This window comes from Coffea arabica, chromosome 11e (genome assembly GCF_036785885.1).
Source record: "Coffea arabica cultivar ET-39 chromosome 11e, Coffea Arabica ET-39 HiFi, whole genome shotgun sequence".
Taxonomy (NCBI): Eukaryota; Viridiplantae; Streptophyta; class Magnoliopsida; order Gentianales; family Rubiaceae; genus Coffea; species Coffea arabica.
Window position 1 is genome coordinate 43,811,629 of NC_092331.1, and position 19,725 is coordinate 43,831,353.

General features: G+C 45.1%; 1 protein-coding gene across 1 annotated transcript; it reads right to left on the bottom strand.

The window, feature by feature from the left end:
• Nucleotides 1-371: 371 nt before the first annotated feature.
• Nucleotides 372-4,431, bottom strand: LOC113718931 (probable disease resistance RPP8-like protein 2). Its single transcript, XM_027243866.2, has 3 exons — nt 3,943-4,431; nt 1,513-3,304; nt 372-491 (listed from the first exon to the last, which is right to left on the bottom strand). The coding sequence occupies exons 1-3, from the start codon at nt 4,394-4,396 to the stop codon at nt 476-478; spliced, it is 2,262 nt and encodes a 753-aa protein (XP_027099667.2). The 5' UTR covers nt 4,397-4,431; the 3' UTR covers nt 372-475.
• Nucleotides 4,432-19,725: the final 15,294 nt, after the last annotated feature.

Genomic DNA, 19,725 nt, shown 5'->3' on the forward strand with positions numbered 1-19,725 from the left:
ATAAAGCTGTTACGAAGAAAGCTGTATTTCTACCACTTGGGATCCTCGGTGACATGTTTTCTATGCCAACTCAATGCCACCAATAGTGTTGCGCCAAGTGTCATGTTATTATTTACACTTTAATTTTCTAATAATTCAGCTTGGTTTGGTTTAACACAAGTGTAAATAATAACATGACACTTGGCGCAACACTATTGGTGGCATTGGGTTGGCATAGAAAACATGTCACCGAGGATCCCAAGTGGTATTTCTACTCACAAACAACTAAAATGTAGCAGTGCATATTACAAAAACACACTTCTTTTCCTACAAGACAGTTGTAAATGGAGTAAAATGTTAACTCAACAGCATTATGACACAAAACCACACCCAAAAAAAAAAAAAGACAAAACCCAGATGTAGCAATCCTATAAATAAAAATACTAGTATAATTATAATTGGGCAACAAGAGGATCACTTGAAGGTGAGGGGTTGATCAACTGCTCCATTCACTGCAAAACAAGTATGAATGTATGATTTAGGAAAAATAGGAGTAACAACAACTAAAACAATCTTGAGAAAAAATAGAGAATAAAGAAAGAGTTAAGTGAAAAATTGATATGCATACAAACACGTCTAAGGGAGTACTTAAGCGAGACTTTGGCAAGAGTATCCTATGTTTCTTCTGCCCATAAATAAAATTGAATTGGTCTACATATAAAAAATTATACATATAACATGCACGCATATCAAATTATGTAAGAAATCCAATAACTTTACAAGTGAAAAAAAATATCCTAACTCTATCTGGCCCTAATCCACTTAGGGCTAGGAACTAGGGATGACGAATAAAAAAAAATAGTCTTGATTGAATTAACACGTGCTCTTATGGTTGGTTTTGACATCAATAAGACTTGAAGGCAACATGATCATTCTTTATCATCAAATTCTAAACAGATTTTAAGAATATTCCAAGATATTTGATTAAATAAGGATGGTAATCTAAAACAATTACATGGGATGGGAAGCACAAATAGTTTAAACAGTTGGAAGGCATTTTTTAAGCCATGCAACATTGTTGATGAGTACATTATATGACGATAACACATACTTATCCATTAAATTTAATTTATGAGAGATAATGTAATGCCAAAGATGAGGAAATAAACAAAATCTTTTGATTTTGCCTTTACAAGATGGAAGGCAAAGCATTCAAATATAAACTTACTACCTCTTCACCACATTCCTTAATTAGTCAAGGAGCAAGAATTGCAGTGGATGATGTTGTAGATAAAGAAAAATAAATATTTGGAAGCTAAAACTGTAAAGAATCTCACACAAGTAGTATGATCCCGTTTCCTTCAAAGAGGAGAAAAGAGATATAACAATACACGATGGTCACTAAAAACTCAAAGAAAATATTGAATCATGTTGTTGAAGCTTATCAAATTTGTGATTGGAACTAGAACGGTAAATTGAAAATTAAAAGGAGAAAAATTGGAGGAGGAAAAAGTAAAAAGAGAGAAAGAGTACCTGCGGATATTGATTGAAGGCACATGGCTTATTTTATGATAATCTTGTCCTTGTTTACCATTCACTATCCTTACTCTATTGTTGAATTCTTCAGGCATTCCCGCAAGAGAAACCTCTTTTAGGGTAGTTACATATCTCAACCCCTCTGGAATCATTTCCAACTTTTCACAATACTCAATCCGTAAACTTGAGAGCTTAGGTATGGCCCCTTCATCTACTTTCCACTGCTTTAAGTCACCCAAATCTTCAAGCCAGAGATGTTTTAGTTGGGGAAATCCCATTGAGTGGCAAATCATTTCTTGCCCCAGAAAAGATTCTAAGTGAAATTCAAGTCTTCGTAGGTTAGGAAGCTTCTCAAGTGTTCCCATTGGGTCTTCCTCAATCTGAGTATTGAACAGCTTTAATTGAGTGAGTCCTGCAGGATCAGGAAACATATGGGATTGGTAGTCCGGCAACTTCTTGCACAAAATACCCATGATCTCTAATTCATGAATATTCCTACTAAACAACACCCCTAAAAGAACATTCAAGCCCCTGTTGTTGTTGTTCGAGTTGTTGGAGTCTATCCAGGCCAAATTACAGCCAATGATTTTAAGTGAGCTGATGCGCATGCAGTCCAAGTCTGATATATGATTCACGATCTGTTCCAAGTCCTCAAGATTGTAATACACTCTTGCTTTGAAAGCTCTAAGATTTGATAATTTGCATATGTCTTTAGGATAGCAAAATTCATTATCGAATGCGTCAAGTATCTCCAGATGCTTGTTCAACCGCAGCTTAGGTTGAAAGTTCTTGAAGTTTGGAAGATAAAGGTATCTTAAACGCCCCAATTTCCATAGCACATTCGGTATTCTGCAATTAAAACTTTCAGATAAATCTAGAGTTTCCAAGTACTTTAAATTGCCCAAGGAAGATGGCAAGTTTAAATCAGCACACCTCAATTTCAAACATCTCAAATGGATAAGACTACCAACATATCCCAGCGGTGATTTGAGAAAACAATCTTGAGAAGCCATATCGGAGAATAAAATTGACAATACTCTAAGCATCTTCAAATTGTTGACTTGGGACATCATTTCCACCCCTGAAAAATATTGCCATTCGTCTTCCAACGGATCACACAGGAATGAGCGAAGATGCTTAGTTTGTTCTTTTGGTGGAAAGTTGTACTCAGAGATATCCTGTGGAATCAAACGAAGGACTAAACCATATTGTGCTTCAATTACAGGAGGCGAATCTAGTGAAGTGCTTTGATCGACCACGTTATACAAATTCTCCTCTTTTGCCTTGATCAAGCATAGATCTCTCATAAGATCATGAAGCCGGCATGACTTCAACCTTGTTACTGCATGCTTCCCTTCATGCACTTTAATCTCAACCATGCATCTTTTGGCCAATTCTTCCAAGTAGTGCTCAGCAACTTCCATCATTGATTCTTGCCCCATTCTATCTTTCTCAAATATCATACCTTCTCCTATCCACATCTGATACAAACTCTCTGCAGCAATGTCAGAATCTTCCCTGAATTTACCCAAGTAAAGGAAGCATGGTTTTAGTTGCCAAGGGAGGTCATAGTAACTATAAGCTAAAATCTTTGGCACCTCTCCTTCTTTTCCAATTTTTTCTCCCCTAGCCAGATAAGATTTGATATTCTCATGCACCACATTCCATTCTCTGAGGCTTTTTTTAGTTCTAAGAATTCCACCGAGGACCACCACGGCCAATGGAAGACCCCCACAGTTTTTCAACATTTTCTTTCCTAACTCTTCCATCTTGGCCAAATCTGCACAACCTGTGCAGCATTAAACAAAACTAATTCAATATCAACAATGACGCATCTGTCATTCATTTCTCATATAATCTATGGTTCAATCACAGTAGATCTTCCATAATGAGAAATAAGCATCATGGTTACCAGTCAACAACTATACGCAAACCTTAACGGACTGTTAATCGAACAAGTCTCCCAACGTAAAGACTTGAGACCTATCAATAGTCAAGGAAAAGGGCTATTCTAAGAGATCCTTTTTTTCTTAAATCTACTGGATTATATGGATCTGGGAAAAAAGAAAGATCAAGTAGTTTAACTAAATGGTAACAATGCAAAAGGAATTATGTTTCCATTGTAGTATTTCAATTGTTAAAAATTTCAGAAAGGCTATCATTAAAAATTGCCACTGGTATACACGAAGCATGTTTTATATGTCTTGGTTAGCAATTCAAAGATGTCCTCAAAATTTTTGTCATGCGGATGAAATTGTAGGACTATAATTTTTTGGCATATGCATGCATGCATGCATATATATATATATATATATATATATATATATATATATATATATATAATTTATTTATTTATTTATTTAAATTTATACACCTTGGCATTTTGCATAAAATGAATTTAATGTTAATAAAGCGGAAAAATTTTACCTTCACCGGTACTCTCCCTTAATGATTTCATTCGTAGCAACTCCCAACTTTCTTCCTCGGTCAAAAAACGGAGTTGAAGGTGATATCCATTTGGACCAACATATGCTGCCACGTCTCTATTACGAGTTGTGAGCAAAATTTTGGTCCCATGCTCTGAAACTGGGATTGCATCTTTTAGGCAATCCCAAGCATCTGTTGACCAAATGTCGTCAAGGACTATCAAACACCTCCTAGCTCGCAAGTGCTGTTGAAGCAGCCTTGCTAGCTCATCTTGTTTGCTCGTCATAATCAGATTTCTTTGTTCAGGAATAAGCTTGAGTAGAATGCCTTGCAAGAGATCTTTTGGTTGCCATTGTTGTGACACACAAACCCAAGCAAAACCTTTAAAATAATGCTTCAATCTTCCATGGTGATATACCTTTCTAGCAAGAGTGGTTTTGCCTATACCTCCCATGCCAAAAATCGAAGCCACACTTACTTTGTGCTCTGTTTCAACCTCATTCAGCAAATATTTAACCAGCATCTCAACATCGTTATGCAGTCCAACCGCATCCTCCTCAGCCACAAAGGAGTGAGTCCGCCTTAATTGTTGCAGCCTGGATGGAGCACTAGACTCTCCTTCCTCCAATCTGGCAATTACATTTCCATACTCGCCAAAATTTTTGGTGAGATTAGAGATCCTAGTTCTGAGACTTTGAATCTCTAAACCCAAATCATGACGGGTATAACCTTCTGCTGGTATACAAGCAATCCTCTTTAGAGTACTTGTAAAGCCTCCGTTCCTTCGAATTTGAACCCTCAAAGCATAATCTTCAACCAGATCACTTGCTTCATAAGCGACAGCTCTGAACTCCGGAACCCACTGTTGTATAGTGTCCCTTGCAGTCTGTTTCGTGTCTGCATATCTTAAGAACCTTTGTATCCGTTTGAGATCGTCATGAAGTAGCCTGACTTGCCCGCTAACGCCTTGTAGAAAGTTTCCTTCGTCAATAAGCAATTTACCTATATTCTTTACTGCAGAGGATAGGATTGCTTCTTCCATTTTGGATGCGATTGATGTATATTTTCTATAATGGATGGAATTCACTAGCAAAAGATGATGGTTTTATTTTTACATTGCAAGGGGAGCAATTTATCTGACTCAGATATTGGCAAATGTTAGAAGGCTTTCACATCTTGACATTGGAAGTCTGGAAACTTTGTATGCTATTGAATTTCTGCACGGACAAGCTCATTTGAATTTTCAAGGAGCTGGCCAGCTCGTTCCGTCCCCACAACACGGTGCATTATTTCGTTCCGTCCCCACAGGGAACATGAAATCAAAAGCGCTATGTCCTACCGAAATAAATTAATTAAAAAAAAAGAAGCAAAAGCACCATGAACATGAAATGAAAGCAAACCACTATGAAAGCAAAATAGCAAATTAGAGACATGAAAGCCAAAGCTCTATGGACATGAAAGCAAAAGCAATAGAAGCATTCTTCCTTCCTCGGTCTTTAGAAAAGAGGCTCGGTAGTTTGTGCAATTTTTTAAACAAAATTAAAAGTAGCCATATAATCATTGGAGTAATACGTAACTAAATAATAGCATAAATAAACTTACAAGTAATGGAAGAAGAAATGAGATATTCACATACAGTGACGCTTTAACTCAGGATCTTTTATGTCTACCACCTTAAACTTTAATCATTGAATCAAAATCTCAAGGCGTAGTGACCAGGATAAGCATGACTAATTATATTGCTTTGCAATGAAGGACCAAAGGTATTAAAGTAATTTATCTTGCTTCAAAATCAAATCCACATTTGAATCAAGTTTTATGACAACAGACCAAAACATGAGAATACAGCAATCACAACTAATTAAGTAAAACGTGGAGCAATGCATTGATAAATCTTTCCCAAATTCGGTGCATAAAAGCAAATTAACATGATCAAAACACTACTAATTCAATTTGGCAAATGGAGAATTGCGTCTGAATTGTTTGGATAGTAAATTATTTGAGATAATTTTGTAAAAAAATACTGTAACACTTTTTTGATATGATGTATGTGAGATGAAAAAATTATTGAAAAATAAATTGATGATACAACCAAGTCAGTGTGTGTAAATAATGTGGAAATAATGCATAATCCAAACACATTAGAACATCTAGTTACTTGAGAACTAGTACTATTGTTAAGTGTGACATTGTATCCCACATAGGGAGTTTAACAAAGAAATCTCTCCTTGTGGTAGTTATAAATATAGTGGACTTAAGTGAGTTTAATTGTGCTAGAGGTACCAGCCCAAGTGCTATATACATCAGTCCAAGAGAGTTTTGGGGGGCTCACTCTTCAGTTTGAGAGGAGTTTTAGATTGCCATCAAACTAAAAGAGCAAGTCATGGGCCTTTGGACTATTAAACATTTAGTACTATTTAGACCCTTTTGTGTTTTCAGTTTTAGGTGCCTTTTGGAGTTGGGAATTATTTCCTAGGGTTTTATACTCTCTTTTTGTTATAGTAAATCTGCTATCCCTTCACCCGTGGACATAGGTCAATTGGACCGAACCACATAAATTCCTGTGCTTCTCTGTTTAATTTATTTGTTTTGTTATTATCATTATTGAGTTGACAAGAACCCTATTATTCTCGTTGGTCAATTTCCTAGGATCAAACCTAACAAACTGGTATTAGAGCTTCAGGTTTTGGGTCAGGTCAGATTTTGGGTTCTTGATGACAATAATAGGTTTTGGGCGCTACAGAGGGTGAAGAAAAAAAAAATTTCGTTGGAGTTCAGTTAGGTTTTGAAGAAGAGTTATTTGACCCATTGGAACTTGTTGAGGGTTTTGAGAAGAAGGTGGAGTAAGATTACTATGTTCGTGGTTTTTAACCCTTTGGGATCTGTTGAACCTTTTGTGAGATTTAACTCGTTGGGACCTATTGAGCCTTTTATATCTTGGTTCGTTGGTGACTCGTTGTGGCTCGTTGAGACTTTTGTGGTTTGTTGAGATCCATTGGAACTTTTATGGAGCAGGTGAAGCTTGTTTGTTATTTGTCTATTATTTGCTGATGTTGGATATATGACAAGGTGGAGATTTGTTAAGTGTGTCTTTATATCCCACATCGGGAGTTTAACAAAAAAAAAAAATCTCTCCTTGTGATAGTTATAAATATAGTGAAATTAAATGAGTTTAATTGTGCTAAGGGTATTATTGAGCAAGTCATGGGCCTTTGGACCATTAAGCATTTAGTACTATTTAGACCCTTTTGTGTTTTCAGTTTTAGGTGCCTTTTGGAGTTAGGAAATATTTCCTAGGGTTTTATACTCTCTTTCTGTTATAGTAAATCTGCTACCCCTTCACCCGTGGACATAGGTCAATTGAACCGAACCACATAAATTCCTGTGCTTCTCTATTTAATTTTTTTGTTTTGTTATTGTCATTATTGAATTGACAAGAACCCTATTATTCTCGTTGGTCAATTTCTTGGGACCAAACGTAACAAACTGGTATTAGAGCTTCAGGTTTTGGGTCAGGTCAGATTTTAGGTTCTTGATGACAATAACAGGTTTTGGGCGCTACAGAGGGTGAAGAAAAAAAAAATTTCGTTGGAGTTCAGTTAGGTTTTGAAGAAGAGTTATTTGACCCATTGGAACTTGTTGAGGGTTTTGAGAAGAAGGTGGAGTAAGATTACTATGTTCGTGGTTTTTAACCCTTTGGGATCTGTTGAACCTTTTGTGAGATTTAACTCATTGGGACCTATTGAGCCTTTTATATCTTGGTTCGTTGGTGACTCGTTGTGGTTCGTTGGGACTTTTGTGGTTTGTTGAGATCCATTGGAACTTTTATGGAGCAGGTGAAGCTTGTTTGTTATTTGTCTATTATTTGCTGATGTTGGATATATGCCAAGGTGGAGATTTGTTAAGTGTGTCTTTATATCCCACATCGGGAGTTTAACAAAAAAATCTCTCCTTGTGATAGTTATCAATATAGTGAAATTAAATGAGTTTAATTGTGCTAAGGATATCAGCCCAAGTGCTATATGCACTAGTCCAAGAGAGTTTTGGGGGCTCACACCCCAGAGAGGAGTTTTAGTTTGGTATCAAACCCAAAGAGCAAGTCATGGGCCTTTAGACCATTTAGTGCTATTTAATCTCTTTTGTGTTTTCAGTTTTGGATGCCTTTTGGACCTAGGAATTATTTCCTAGGGTTTTATACTATCTCTTTTGTACTCTCTTTCAGTTATAGTAAATATGCTACCCCTTTGCCCGTGGACATAGGTCAATTGGATCGAACCACGTAAATTCTTGTGTTTCTCTGTTTGATTTATTTATTTTATTATTGTTATTATTAAGTTGGCAAGAACCTTATTATTCTCGTTTGTCAATTTTTTGGGATTAAACCTAACAACTAATGCGCATAGCCTCTCATTGTCTTGTTAGATTTTAACATTTGGAATAGTTATTTCTTTCTTTATTTATCATGGCTTCTCTTTTGTTAAAAGTTGACGTTGTTTGGATTGTAGTCTTCTAAAAAAAAAATAGAATTTTATATTTTTTCTGAATATATTTTTTAATCACTTTTTTTATCTCATATACATCAAATCGGTACAATATTTTTTTTATATATAAAAACTCTTAAAAAAACAATTCAAACGGCACAAGTTAATTGGTTGAGATCAAACTACACACTTTTGAGGCCCTTAAAACCCAAAAGTCGCACATGATTTAATTGGTCTTTCATGCTATAACATGGCTCTAACATACCATACTATATAAGAGTTGATCTTTTGAGGCCCTTAAACCTAAAAGCTTCAGATGATTTGTCAAGTTTATGTCTATCAATCTAATACCATTTCACAACATAAATGTAACTGGAGCGGTAGGCTGTGGTAAAATCTAGTCCATATGTTGAACAATGTGCTTGTAAGTACAAAATTTGGGCATTCCTCTAAAAGGAAATGATTATATTAAGGATAAATTATCTTTTACCTCCTGTAGTTTATTATTTTACCATATAATCCTCCATGATTTAAAAACCTATACATAGCCCTTTCATGCTTTGAATTAAAGTATTACCATTAATTATTTTCATTAAAACTAACAGTTAATAGTAAAAAGTCAAAAATCAAACTAATAAATTGAAAATTTATTGTTTCATTACTTCTTTTTCTTTTGCTCCAAACATAGATTTTCTTTTGCTCCAAACATAGAAAAAGAAGAAATTGAAATAAAAAATTGATAAATAAGAAATAAAAAATACCATTAAAGATTTGGTTTAAAAACCTATAATGAGACTTGCAGTCAAAAAAGAATTGGTATTTTTTGTTTCTTATTTATTTTTTTTTATATTTTCCTTTCATCTTTTTGTTTCTTATTTTTTTATTTCCTTCCATCTCTATTGTATTTGGAGAAAATTGAGATTTTAAAGGCCAAAGTATAGGTTTTCAAAATCATCTCTTCTCCACAAAAGAGAGAGAGAGAGAGAGAGAGAGAGAGAGAGAGAGAGAGAGAAAGAAAAGGAAAAAGGAAAAAGAAAAAACAGTAGTGAAACGATGAATTTATCAATTCATTAGTTTGATTTTGATTTTTACTATTGACCATTAGTTGTAATGGAAAAACTAAACGGTAGCACTTTAATTCAAACCACGAAAAGGTTATATATAAGTTTTTAAAACATAGGGGTTATGTAATAAAACATCAAACTACAAGAAAGTAAAAAGTAATTTACCCTTATATTAAAGCAGGGCTGGAAATTTGGTCTTACAAGCCAGTTATGTTTCTCTCTTTTTGGTTCCATCACCCTTAATGTCCAGGCATTCGGCCAAGACAAGACAATTCAGGAGAATCTTTGTCTCGACTAGAGCTGCAAACGAATCGAGCCGCTCGCGAGCGGCTCGAGTCAAGCTCGAGTCGGCTCGAGTCAAACTTGAGCTCGAACTCGAACTCAGAATATTAAACTCGTTAGCTCGCGAGCCGAAATATTAAACTCGTTAGCTCGCGAGCCGGCTCGCAAGCTTGAGTATATATATATATTTTTTATTTTTATTTTTATTTAATAATAAAATTACGTATATTATATATATATTTTTTTATTTTTTATTTTCATAGTGAAATTACGTATATATCCTTAATATTTTATTATTTATTCAGAAAAAATATTATTTTATTTATTTTTTTAAAAATAAAATAATTATTTTTTATTTTTTTCGAGCACGAGCTCGGCTCGACTTGATTCGAGTCGAGCTCGAGGTCGAAAATTGCCAGCTCGTCGAGCTCGAGCTCGAGCTTGAGTTTGGTAAAATTTAGTCGAGACTCGGCTCGATTAGCTCAAAGCTCGACTCGACTCGGCTCGTTTGCAGCCCTAGTCTCGACCAGTAATTTGAGAAATGGCAGGAGGATGAAAAGCAAAATCTGGCAATTTATTATGCTACAACAACAATTGCAGCATGAAGTAAGATATTACATGCAAAATGACACAAATGTCGTCAAAAATCAAACCACACGAGAAGAAGCAAAAGAAATTCCATTGAAACCCAACAATCCCGCAAATTACAACAATCATTGAGGAGGCTCACCTCGGCCATCCCGCATGCCCGAGGTGAACTCACCTCGTCCCTCATCAGAGCTCGTCCGCGTCTCGGGGTTATCCCCTAAGCTCGGCTAAATCCCTAGTCTACCGGGTAGGTGATCTCGGCACCTCCACCTCAGCTGCACGCTGATGATGTCAGGACACCTGACATCACCCGGGCTCAGTGTGCTTTATCTGAAAAGCACTGTTGCACTTAATGGCTACTGCAAAGGACTCCTCGTCACCCTGTCCGGGCGGCTACAGTGTCAGAGTCAGGCCATCTGACAGGGAGCAGAGCCGTAATGGCAGGACATGGGTCCCACCGGCATAAGACCTCCGTCCTGCCTTCCACTCTCACTCTATAAATACCCTACACACTCCCAACAAGTAAGACACACTGTTCATTCTCATATACTATTATCTTTCTCGTTCTCATACTAACTTAATCGTCGGAGTGATACCAGGGGAGAAGCCCCGCCATCCACTTCGGCCACGAGGATACACCTCACCTCAACCCAGAGAGGTCTGATTTAGGTCGGTCCAACTACCCGCCAAAAATCGCCTCTTCAATTGGCGCCGTCTGTGGGAACGAGATTACTGCTAAAATGAGATCCACGCGCTCCAGAAGCGGAAGAGTTCCCTCAACTGGGGCTGGGCAGACATCCGGAGCCCAGCAAGATCGTATCTCTGAGGAACATGGGTCCCAAAGGACCCAGCCCAACAATGAGGAGGCCATCGCCAAGATGGCCGAGTTTGTCACGGACAACCCCAACATCTTTGAGGAACTAGGAAGGTACCTCAAGAGGCAGGGAAAAGAAAAAGCCGAGTCTTCCAAGAGGAGACCGACGAAGTCCCCTGAAGTGCCCTCAGGCGAGGACTCCGACGAGGGGCGCCTCTCTCGGAGTACCTCCAGGCGCGCCTCCTCCAAGGCGACCTCTAAGATTGCCTCCATCTCCCGGGCATTTTCCCGAGGACTGCTAGGGAAACGCGCCGAGGATCCACCTCGGCGCCCCGGGGGCCTAGCTACTGACTACATGAGGGCTCCGCCCTTCACTGATGACATCAATGGGGAGATGGTGCCCCCAAACTTTAAGCTTCCAAATTTGCACACCTATGACGGCCGAGGTGACCCCGAGGATCACCTCCGTGCCTTCATCTCCGCATTCCGACTCTACTGCGTCCCCGACGCCGTGATCTGTCGGGCTTTCCCCATCTTCCTGCACGGGACCGCCCGGAAGTGGTTCTGGAGTTTAGAACCGGGGAGCATTTCCTCCCTGGATGAGCTGATAGACCGGTTCATCCACCGCTTTGTGTCGTCTCGACCAATAACAAAGACTTCAGCTTACCTCTTGAACCTGCAACAGGGTCAGGGCGAGTCACTTCGCTCGTACGCCCAAAGGTTCAACGAGGAGAATGTACAGATACCTGACCAGAACGAGCAGGTAACTATTGCTGCCTTCACCAACGGGTTAGTAGCAGGGATCTTTAACACCGAAATCCATCGGCAGTACCCCCGTACACTCCGGGAGCTCTGGGAAAGAGTGGACCAGGGAATCCGAAGTGAAGATGTAAATCGCATGAAGCGAGAAGCCCAAGCATCTCGTACGGGGCAAGATCCCCGGAGGAGGAAAGACACTGGCCGAGGTGAACCAGGCCCAAGTGGCACTTCAAACCAACCCCGAGACCGCCGAAGTGTCTTCGACCGGATCGTGAAAGGCAGATCGTCCACCTCGGACGCCGAGCTGACGCCCCTCAATTCGAGCCGGACCCACGTCCTGGCTGTGATGAGGCAGAATCAGATCGGCCGCAACCCTCCCGAAATTCCGGGGAGGAGAGATAAGAGGAACTCGAACCTCTACTGTGCCTACCACCGTGATGTAGGGCACGAGACTGAAGACTGCAATGACCTGAAGCGGGAAATCGAAAACTTGATCCGGCAGGGATACCTGAAGCAATTCGTCCGCAAGGATGGAGGCTTCAACCGAAGCGTCTCCCACCGGGAGAACCGGGGCCCCCGCCGCGACGACCGACGGGACACGAACATGCATTGCCGAGGTCCCGAAGACCGTAGGGAGGACAAGCAGCCCCCACGCGATGGCTCACCGGGCTACGGCCCCAACATCGCCGGGGTGATCAAAACCATCGCGGGAGGACCAACGGGAGGAGACAGCCAGAACTCCCGGAAGCGGACCTACCGCCAGGCCGAGATGGAGGTGGCCGAGCCGAGCTCTCGGCTGTCCGAGGTCATCACCTACGGTCCCGCTGACCCCGTTCCTGCGGCCTCCAGCAATCACGAGGCTCTTGTGATTGAAGTCCTCACCAACAACTAAGTAGTCAAAAAGGTCTACGTAGACCCCGGAAGCTCGGTAGACGTCTTGTACTACCGGACTTTCGAAAGTTTGAAACTGACCAGGGAGCAACTCACTCCTGTCAGGACTCCCCTCGTGGGATTCGGGGGACACGTCGTCCACCCGGAAGGCATGCTGACCCTGGTGGTAACAATCGGGCGTCATCCACGCTGCCGAACTGTGCCTGTCAGTTTTGCGGTGGTCAAAGCAGACTCCCCCTACAATATGCTGATAGGTCGGCCCACGCTCAATGCCTTGAGAGCCGTATACTCCACCTACCACCTGAGCTTTAAATTCCCAACATCTGCGGGGGTGGCCGAGGTAAGCAGCGATGTGGGCGCCGCCCGGGAGTGCTACCTCGCCACCATTCAAGCAGCAGTCACCCCCCGGCCCTCACCGAGGTCAGAAGAAAAGAGGCCAGCGGTCCTCTCCATAGACTGCATCGACCCTCAGAAGGCAGAAGAGCCCAACAGGCTGGAGCCCGGGGATGAGGTGGAACTGGTGGTCGTGGATGAAGCGAAACCTGACCAAGTGGTCCAAGTAGGGGCGGGACTCCCCCCACCCCTGAAAGAAGAAATGATCTCTCTGATCAAAGACCACCGAGACGTCTTCGCGTGGTCTGCGGATGAAGTGGTCGGAGTGACACCCGAGCTCATGACTCACCAACTCAACGTTGACCCGCAGGCCCGACCTGTGCGACAGAAACGAAGGCACTTCGGCCCCGAACGTAGCCAAGCCATATCGGATGAGGTCGACAATCTCTTGCCGGCCAAGATGATCCACGAGGTCCAATATCCCACCTGGCTGTCCAATCCAGTCATGGTAAAAAAGGACACCGGAGGATGGAGAATGTGTGTCGACTTCACCGACCTCAACAAGGCCTGCCCCAAAGATTGCTATCCTCTGCCGAGGATAGACGCCCTCGTCGACGCGGCGATGGGGTATGAAATCCTCTGCTTCCTAGATGCCTTCAAAGGGTATCATCAAATAGGAATGAGTGAGGAGGACCAAGAGAAAACGGCGTTCTATACCGACCGAGGTACTTATTGTTACACTACCATGCCCTTCGGGCTAAAGAACGCCGGGGCGACCTACCAAAGGCTGATCAACCGACTCTTCCAGAATCAGATCGGCCGCAATGTGGAGGCCTATGTGGATGACATCCTCGTTAAAAGCCTCGCCACTTCATCCTTTCTAGCAGACGTGAGGGAAGTCTTTGGTGTCCTGCGAGACTCGAGGATGAAGCTGAATCCCAAGAAGTGCGTCTTCGGCGTCACCTCGGGAAAATTCTTGGGGTATCTGGTTTTCCACCGAGGAATCGAGGCCAACCCCGACAAGGTGAAAGCCATTCAGGACATGTCCCCACCTCGGAACATCCGAGAAGTCCAGCGGCTAAATGGACGCCTGGCCGCGCTGAATCGCTTCCTGTCCCAATCAGCTGAGAAAGCTCTGCCCTTCTTTAAGGTGCTCAAGAAGGCTGATCAGTTTGCCTGGACGGAAGAGTGCCAGGCTGCTTTCGACAAACTGAAGCAATACCTCCATCACCTACCCACTCTCGCTTCACCTCGTCCCGAGGAGAAGCTCTACCTCTACCTCTCCGCAGCTGATGAGGCCGTCAGCGCTGTTCTTATCCGGGACGAGGGCACCCAAGTGCCCGTCTACTATGTCAGCCGAGCTCTCCGCGGACCGGAGACCCGATACACTCAGGTGGAAAAACTGGTGCTGGGGCTAGTTCACGCCGCTCGGCGGCTGAAGCCCTATTTCTTGGCTCATCCCATATCCGTCAGGACCGACCAGCCTCTCCGACAGATACTGGTTCGACCCGAGGCCTCCGGGCGCCTCACTAAGTGGGCCGTCGAATTAGGGGAGTACGACCTGTCGTATGAGCCGCGCACCGCCATAAAAGCTCAAGCCTTAGCCGACTTCTTGGCCGAGCTCACCTTCACGGAAGGTCCAGAGTCCACCTCTTCCCTTGCCGGGGTGAACACCCCATCCCTGTGGACATTGTATGTGGATGGATCCTCTAATGGGGACGGCAGCGGAGCTGGACTTCTCCTTGAAGGACCTCAGGGAGAAGTGTGCTCTTACGCCCTCCGCTTTGGCTTCCCAGCCACCAATAATGAAGCCGAGTACGAGGCCTTAATCGCTGGACTCCAACTGGCCCGAAGGCTCGGCGCACAACAAATCCACGTCCGCAGTGACTCCCAACTCGTCGTACGCCAAGTCCTTGGTGAGTATGAGGCCAAGGATGAGACCATGCAACGATACCTCTCCAAAGTACACCAACTCACCGCGTACTTCGAGTCCTTCGAAATCCAAAGAATACCCCGTTCCCAGAATAAGCGAGCCGACGCCTTATCCCGGCTGGCTTCTACGTCATTCTCTGACCTCAACAAAACTGTCTTAGTGGAAGTCCTGAGTGAACCAGGATACGTGGAAGAGGTGGCCTGCCCCGTGCACTCTGAAGAATCATGGATGACCCCGTTCATCCTTTTCTTAGGTCAAGGAGTCCTCCCTGAAAACCGAGCCGAGGCGAGAAAAATACAACGCAAGGCGGCTCGGTACGCTCTCCGCGATGGAGAGCTGTACAAACGTTCCTACATCGGCCCATGGCTGAGGTGTGTCACTCCCGAGACAGGACGCCACGTCCTCCAAGAGATCCACGAGGGCTTGTGTGGAGCTCACGTCGGCCACAGAATGCTAGCCAAGAAGGCTTTGCTTCTTGGATATTTCTGGCCTTCAGTTCGGCAAGACGCCCAGGACCTCGTTCTCGGCTGCCCTTCCTGCCAGGTCCACGCACCCGAACATCACCAGCCCACAAACTTCATGGTTCCCATCACTTCACCCTGGCCATTCGAGCAATGGGGGACAGACATCATAGGTCTTTTCCCCCGAGCCGTCGGGGGTCATACCTTCCTGGTAACCGCGGTGGATTACTTCACCAAATGGGTTGAAGCCGAGCCTCTGAGGACCATCACCGGGCTGGCAATACAAAAATTCTTTTGGAAATGCATCGTCTGCCGCTTCGGCATACCTCAGGTGATCATCTCGGATAATGGGAGGCAATTTGCCGAGAACCCCTTTAAAACTTGGTGCACAAACCTTGGCATCAAACAACATTTCACTTCGGTAGGCCACCCCCAGGCCAACGGCCAAGCAGAAAACTTCAACCGAACTCTCTTGCATGGCCTCAAGACTCGACTACACCAAGCTGGAACATCTTGGGTCGAAGAACTCCCTAGTGTCCTTTGGTCTTATCGGACCACGCCGAGGTCGGCCACGCAAGAGACCCCCTTCTCTTTAACATACGGAGCCGAGGCTGTCATCCCTGCCGAAATCCTTACCCCCAGCCCTCGGCTCGCAGCCTATGCAGCCGAGGTGAACGACGAAGAAAGGCAGTTGGATCTCGACCTCGTCGATGAGCGAAGGGACCTCGCCTCAGCCCGGATAGCTTCCTACAAGAGTACAGTGGCACACTACTACAATGCCCGTGTCAGGCACCGTCGATTCCAGCCTGGAGACTTGGTTCTGAGGAAAAACTCAGTCAGCCGAGCTGAACCGCAAGGGAAACTATGCCCGAAGTGGGAAGGCCCTTACCGAGTTGTGGAGTCTGACCTCAAGGGATATTGTAAACTGAGCTACCGAGATGGCTCATTAGTGCCGAGGTCTTGGCACGCCGAGAACCTCAAAATGTATTGTGCTTGAATTTTTAATCAAGATATGACTTCGGATCCTACGTTATTTTTCAACATCGGTTTCACGTTATTAAAAAATAAAGAGAGACAAGCAAGGGATGAAGTCAAAACAGACGAAGTCAAAACAGACGAAGTCAAAGCAAGAAATTAAAGTGCGGAGGTGAAAAGAAATAAACTTTCATTCAACAAAGGAGCGTTACAAAAAATACAAGGCCGAGGTCGGAGTGCTACTAAGCGCTCTCCACCTCGGCCACCCCTTTAAGACCCACGAGCCTAGACCCCTGTCTCGGCTCCATTCCCCTTTTCGGCTCCCTCCTGGGCAGCCTTCTCTCCGGCCTCCTCTCCACCGGGGTGAAGCTCTTCTCCATGCTCTTCGCCGATGTTCCCTCCAGGCACTTCACCCGTCCCTTCGCCGAGGCCTACATTGGCTTCTTCTCCTCTTTCCTCCTCGAACGCTTCGTCGAGTTCAGACAGCCATTTGTTGAACTCGTCTTGAACCTCGGCCAGGTTCCTCCCGGCTCGGATGCCTTCGGCCATCCGATCGCACAGCTCCGTGGAGTCCTCGTTATAGTGAGCACTGTTCCTCAAGGACTCCAAAGCCTCGGAGGGCAGATGAGCTGCGGCCTGGTCTATGGCCGAAGTGAAGCCCAGCATGAAGGATGGCCTTGTCAGCTGGCCGAGATCCCCAATGAAGGTCTCGGACCTCCGGAAATCCTCGACGGCCGAGGTCCTCGCGCTATCAAGGGATTGTTCGTGATTCTTCTTCGCCTCCTCGGCCCTCTTCTGCTCTTCCTCAAGAGCGGATCTCAGACTATTGGTTGTGATCTCGGCCTCCTCCCCTTTAGCCTCGGCCTCCTTGAGCTGCCTCTGAAGCTCGGATTTCTCAGACTCAGACACCACCAGCTTCTTCTTCAACTTGGCAATCTGATCTTGCAGCTTGCCGGTGTCCTGCTCCTCGAGCAACTCGCAGTACCGATGTGCCATCTCGGCCACAAAGGCTGTGTTGGAGGCCGTGGTCACCATAACGCTTTGGAGCATCTCGGCCGGGGTCAGCTTCCTTGTGAAATCCAAGTCTCTTGGCAGAGTAGACTGCATCACCAGGTCTTGGGCGACCCGAGGATTCGAGCATCGGTCGTTGACCTTGAGCGACCAATCCGGACACCACTGCTCGCCGGAGTGAGACTTATCCTTCCCAGAAAACACTGGGGGGCTATGGTACCGGTTCCAGAGCGAAGTCGCCGTCACCGCGTTGACCGGAGATTTCAGCTGTTTGCCTCGGCCATGTTGAGGTGGAAGTGCCGTGGTCACCCCTAGTGGCACCCCCTCTGGTACCGAAGTGGACCCTGCGGCAGCAGCAGCCGAACTGCTCTGAGCTGCCGTGGTGGGGGTGGTCTCCTTGGCCGACGTCTTGGGAGGCTGCCCTTGTGTTTTCTTCTTGGGCGGGGGCGCCGATGTCTCGCCGGAACTCTTCCTCTTCGACCTCTTTGCCACTTCGGCACCTGAGCTCGACGTGATGATGTCGGACAATTTGGTCACTGCACAAAGAGCAAATATTATCATATGCCTTAACCGAAGTGAAATCAAAGCTATGAAAGAAAATTACAAGGTATCTTAAGTTTAGTGGAGGTGAAGGGAGTCTTGTCAGGAGGAATCAAAGCTCGGCTAATTCCCCCGTCAACCAGCACGGCTTCGGGGTAGTCCAGACTGTATATCCGAAGTCCCGACCCCATCAGCTTCTGGAAGTCCTCCTCCTTGGCATCCCCAGCAGAGGGATCGGCCTTCGCTTTGATTGGCCTCCACCAAAAGCCCCTGGGGAAGTCCACTTCGGACACAAAGAAGTAGTCACGCTTCCAATTCTTGATTGAGCTGGGAGCGCCGACCACCAACTTCGGAATGGCATTGTTCCGATTGCCAACATAAAACCATCCCTTGTCCGTCCCGTGCGCCTTGAGGGTATAGCATCGGCGGAAGAGGTCGACAGACGGAGTCACCTCCAGATGTCGGCACAGCATCTCGAACCCAATAATGATGCGGATCGCGTTCGGGGTGAGTTGGGTAATCCTCACGCCGAAGTGACGAAGTAAGTCCCTGAAGAACCTCGACGTGGGCATCCTCAGCCCGGCCTCCAACTGTTGGACATAGATGGCCACCATGCCAATGGGGGGCTTCTCGGCTGAGTCATCCACCCCGGGCGGTGTGATCTCGTACCCCGACCGGAAAGGGTAATTGTTTATCACCTTCACGGCCCTATCCCTTCCGATGCGACTTCTAAACTTCGGCATCTTGCCGAAGTCGATGTTGGATGTATCTTCGGGAGCGACAGGCTCCAGTGCGTCCTCGTCGTGTGGTATCTCGACACCGAGCTCCTCATCATAGGCCACTTCGGAGCCACCCTCGCTCATCTCGGATGACTCCAACTCGACGTCAACCTCCTCGCGGGCCTCCTCGGTGGATCCTTCCCCAGAGCTCGGCGTCGACCCATCCGAGCTGGACGTCGTCGCTTCTTCTTCAGGATCCGGCCTCACCTCGGTCCGATAGCTCGGAGTCACGGTCTCTCTATGGGTCTTAGCCGTTTTGGCCATGTGTGTAAGACGAAATGAAAAAATGATACTTACTGTTGTCTACGGAACTGGACGAAGTTGATGACCTCGGCAGTGATCTCGGCTGGGAAGGCTGACCTCGGCAACACCCGCAAAGTTGGCAAGTTTCAGCAAAAGAGGAAAAAGTGTGGGGAGCTGGTGAAAAGGGACCCCCTATTTATAGGGGCCCCAGGAGAATCCGAAGAGGCGGCAAGAATGCGAAAGGACGGCCACGTTCGAATTCAAAACGCCGTGCCTCCCTCTCTCCTCATTAATGCCCCGTCCTTTCAGCTGACACCCTCTGCACGAAACGTCCCACTACTTCACGACGCGACGGTTACCAGTGACCACGTCCTATCAGCTGACCTGCCCACGTGTCACGTCCCCGCATTTCTCGGAGCAGTTTCGGGACTCCGACTTTCTACGACTTCGGCACAAGGAAGCCTCGGAACCTCCCTAGCCCGGAGCTCCCGATGCTTGGGGGGCTTATTGAGGAGGCTCACCTCGGCCATCCCGCATGCCCGAGGTGAACTCACCTCGTCCCTCATCAGAGCTCGTCCGCGTCTCGGGGTTATCCCCTAAGCTCGGCTAAATCCCTAGTCTACCGGGTA

What these genes read in the sequence shown, in the direction of transcription:
- LOC113718931 (XM_027243866.2), bottom strand. Translation starts at nt 4,396, where the DNA reads ATGGGAGGTATAGGCAAAACCACTCTTGCTAGAAAGGTATATCACCAT. An exon ending in AAGGGAGAGTACCGGTGAAG is followed by an intron (nt 3,305 to 3,942) that starts GTAAAATTTTTC and finishes AATGCTGCACAG; the next exon opens with GTTGTGCAGATTTGGCCAAG.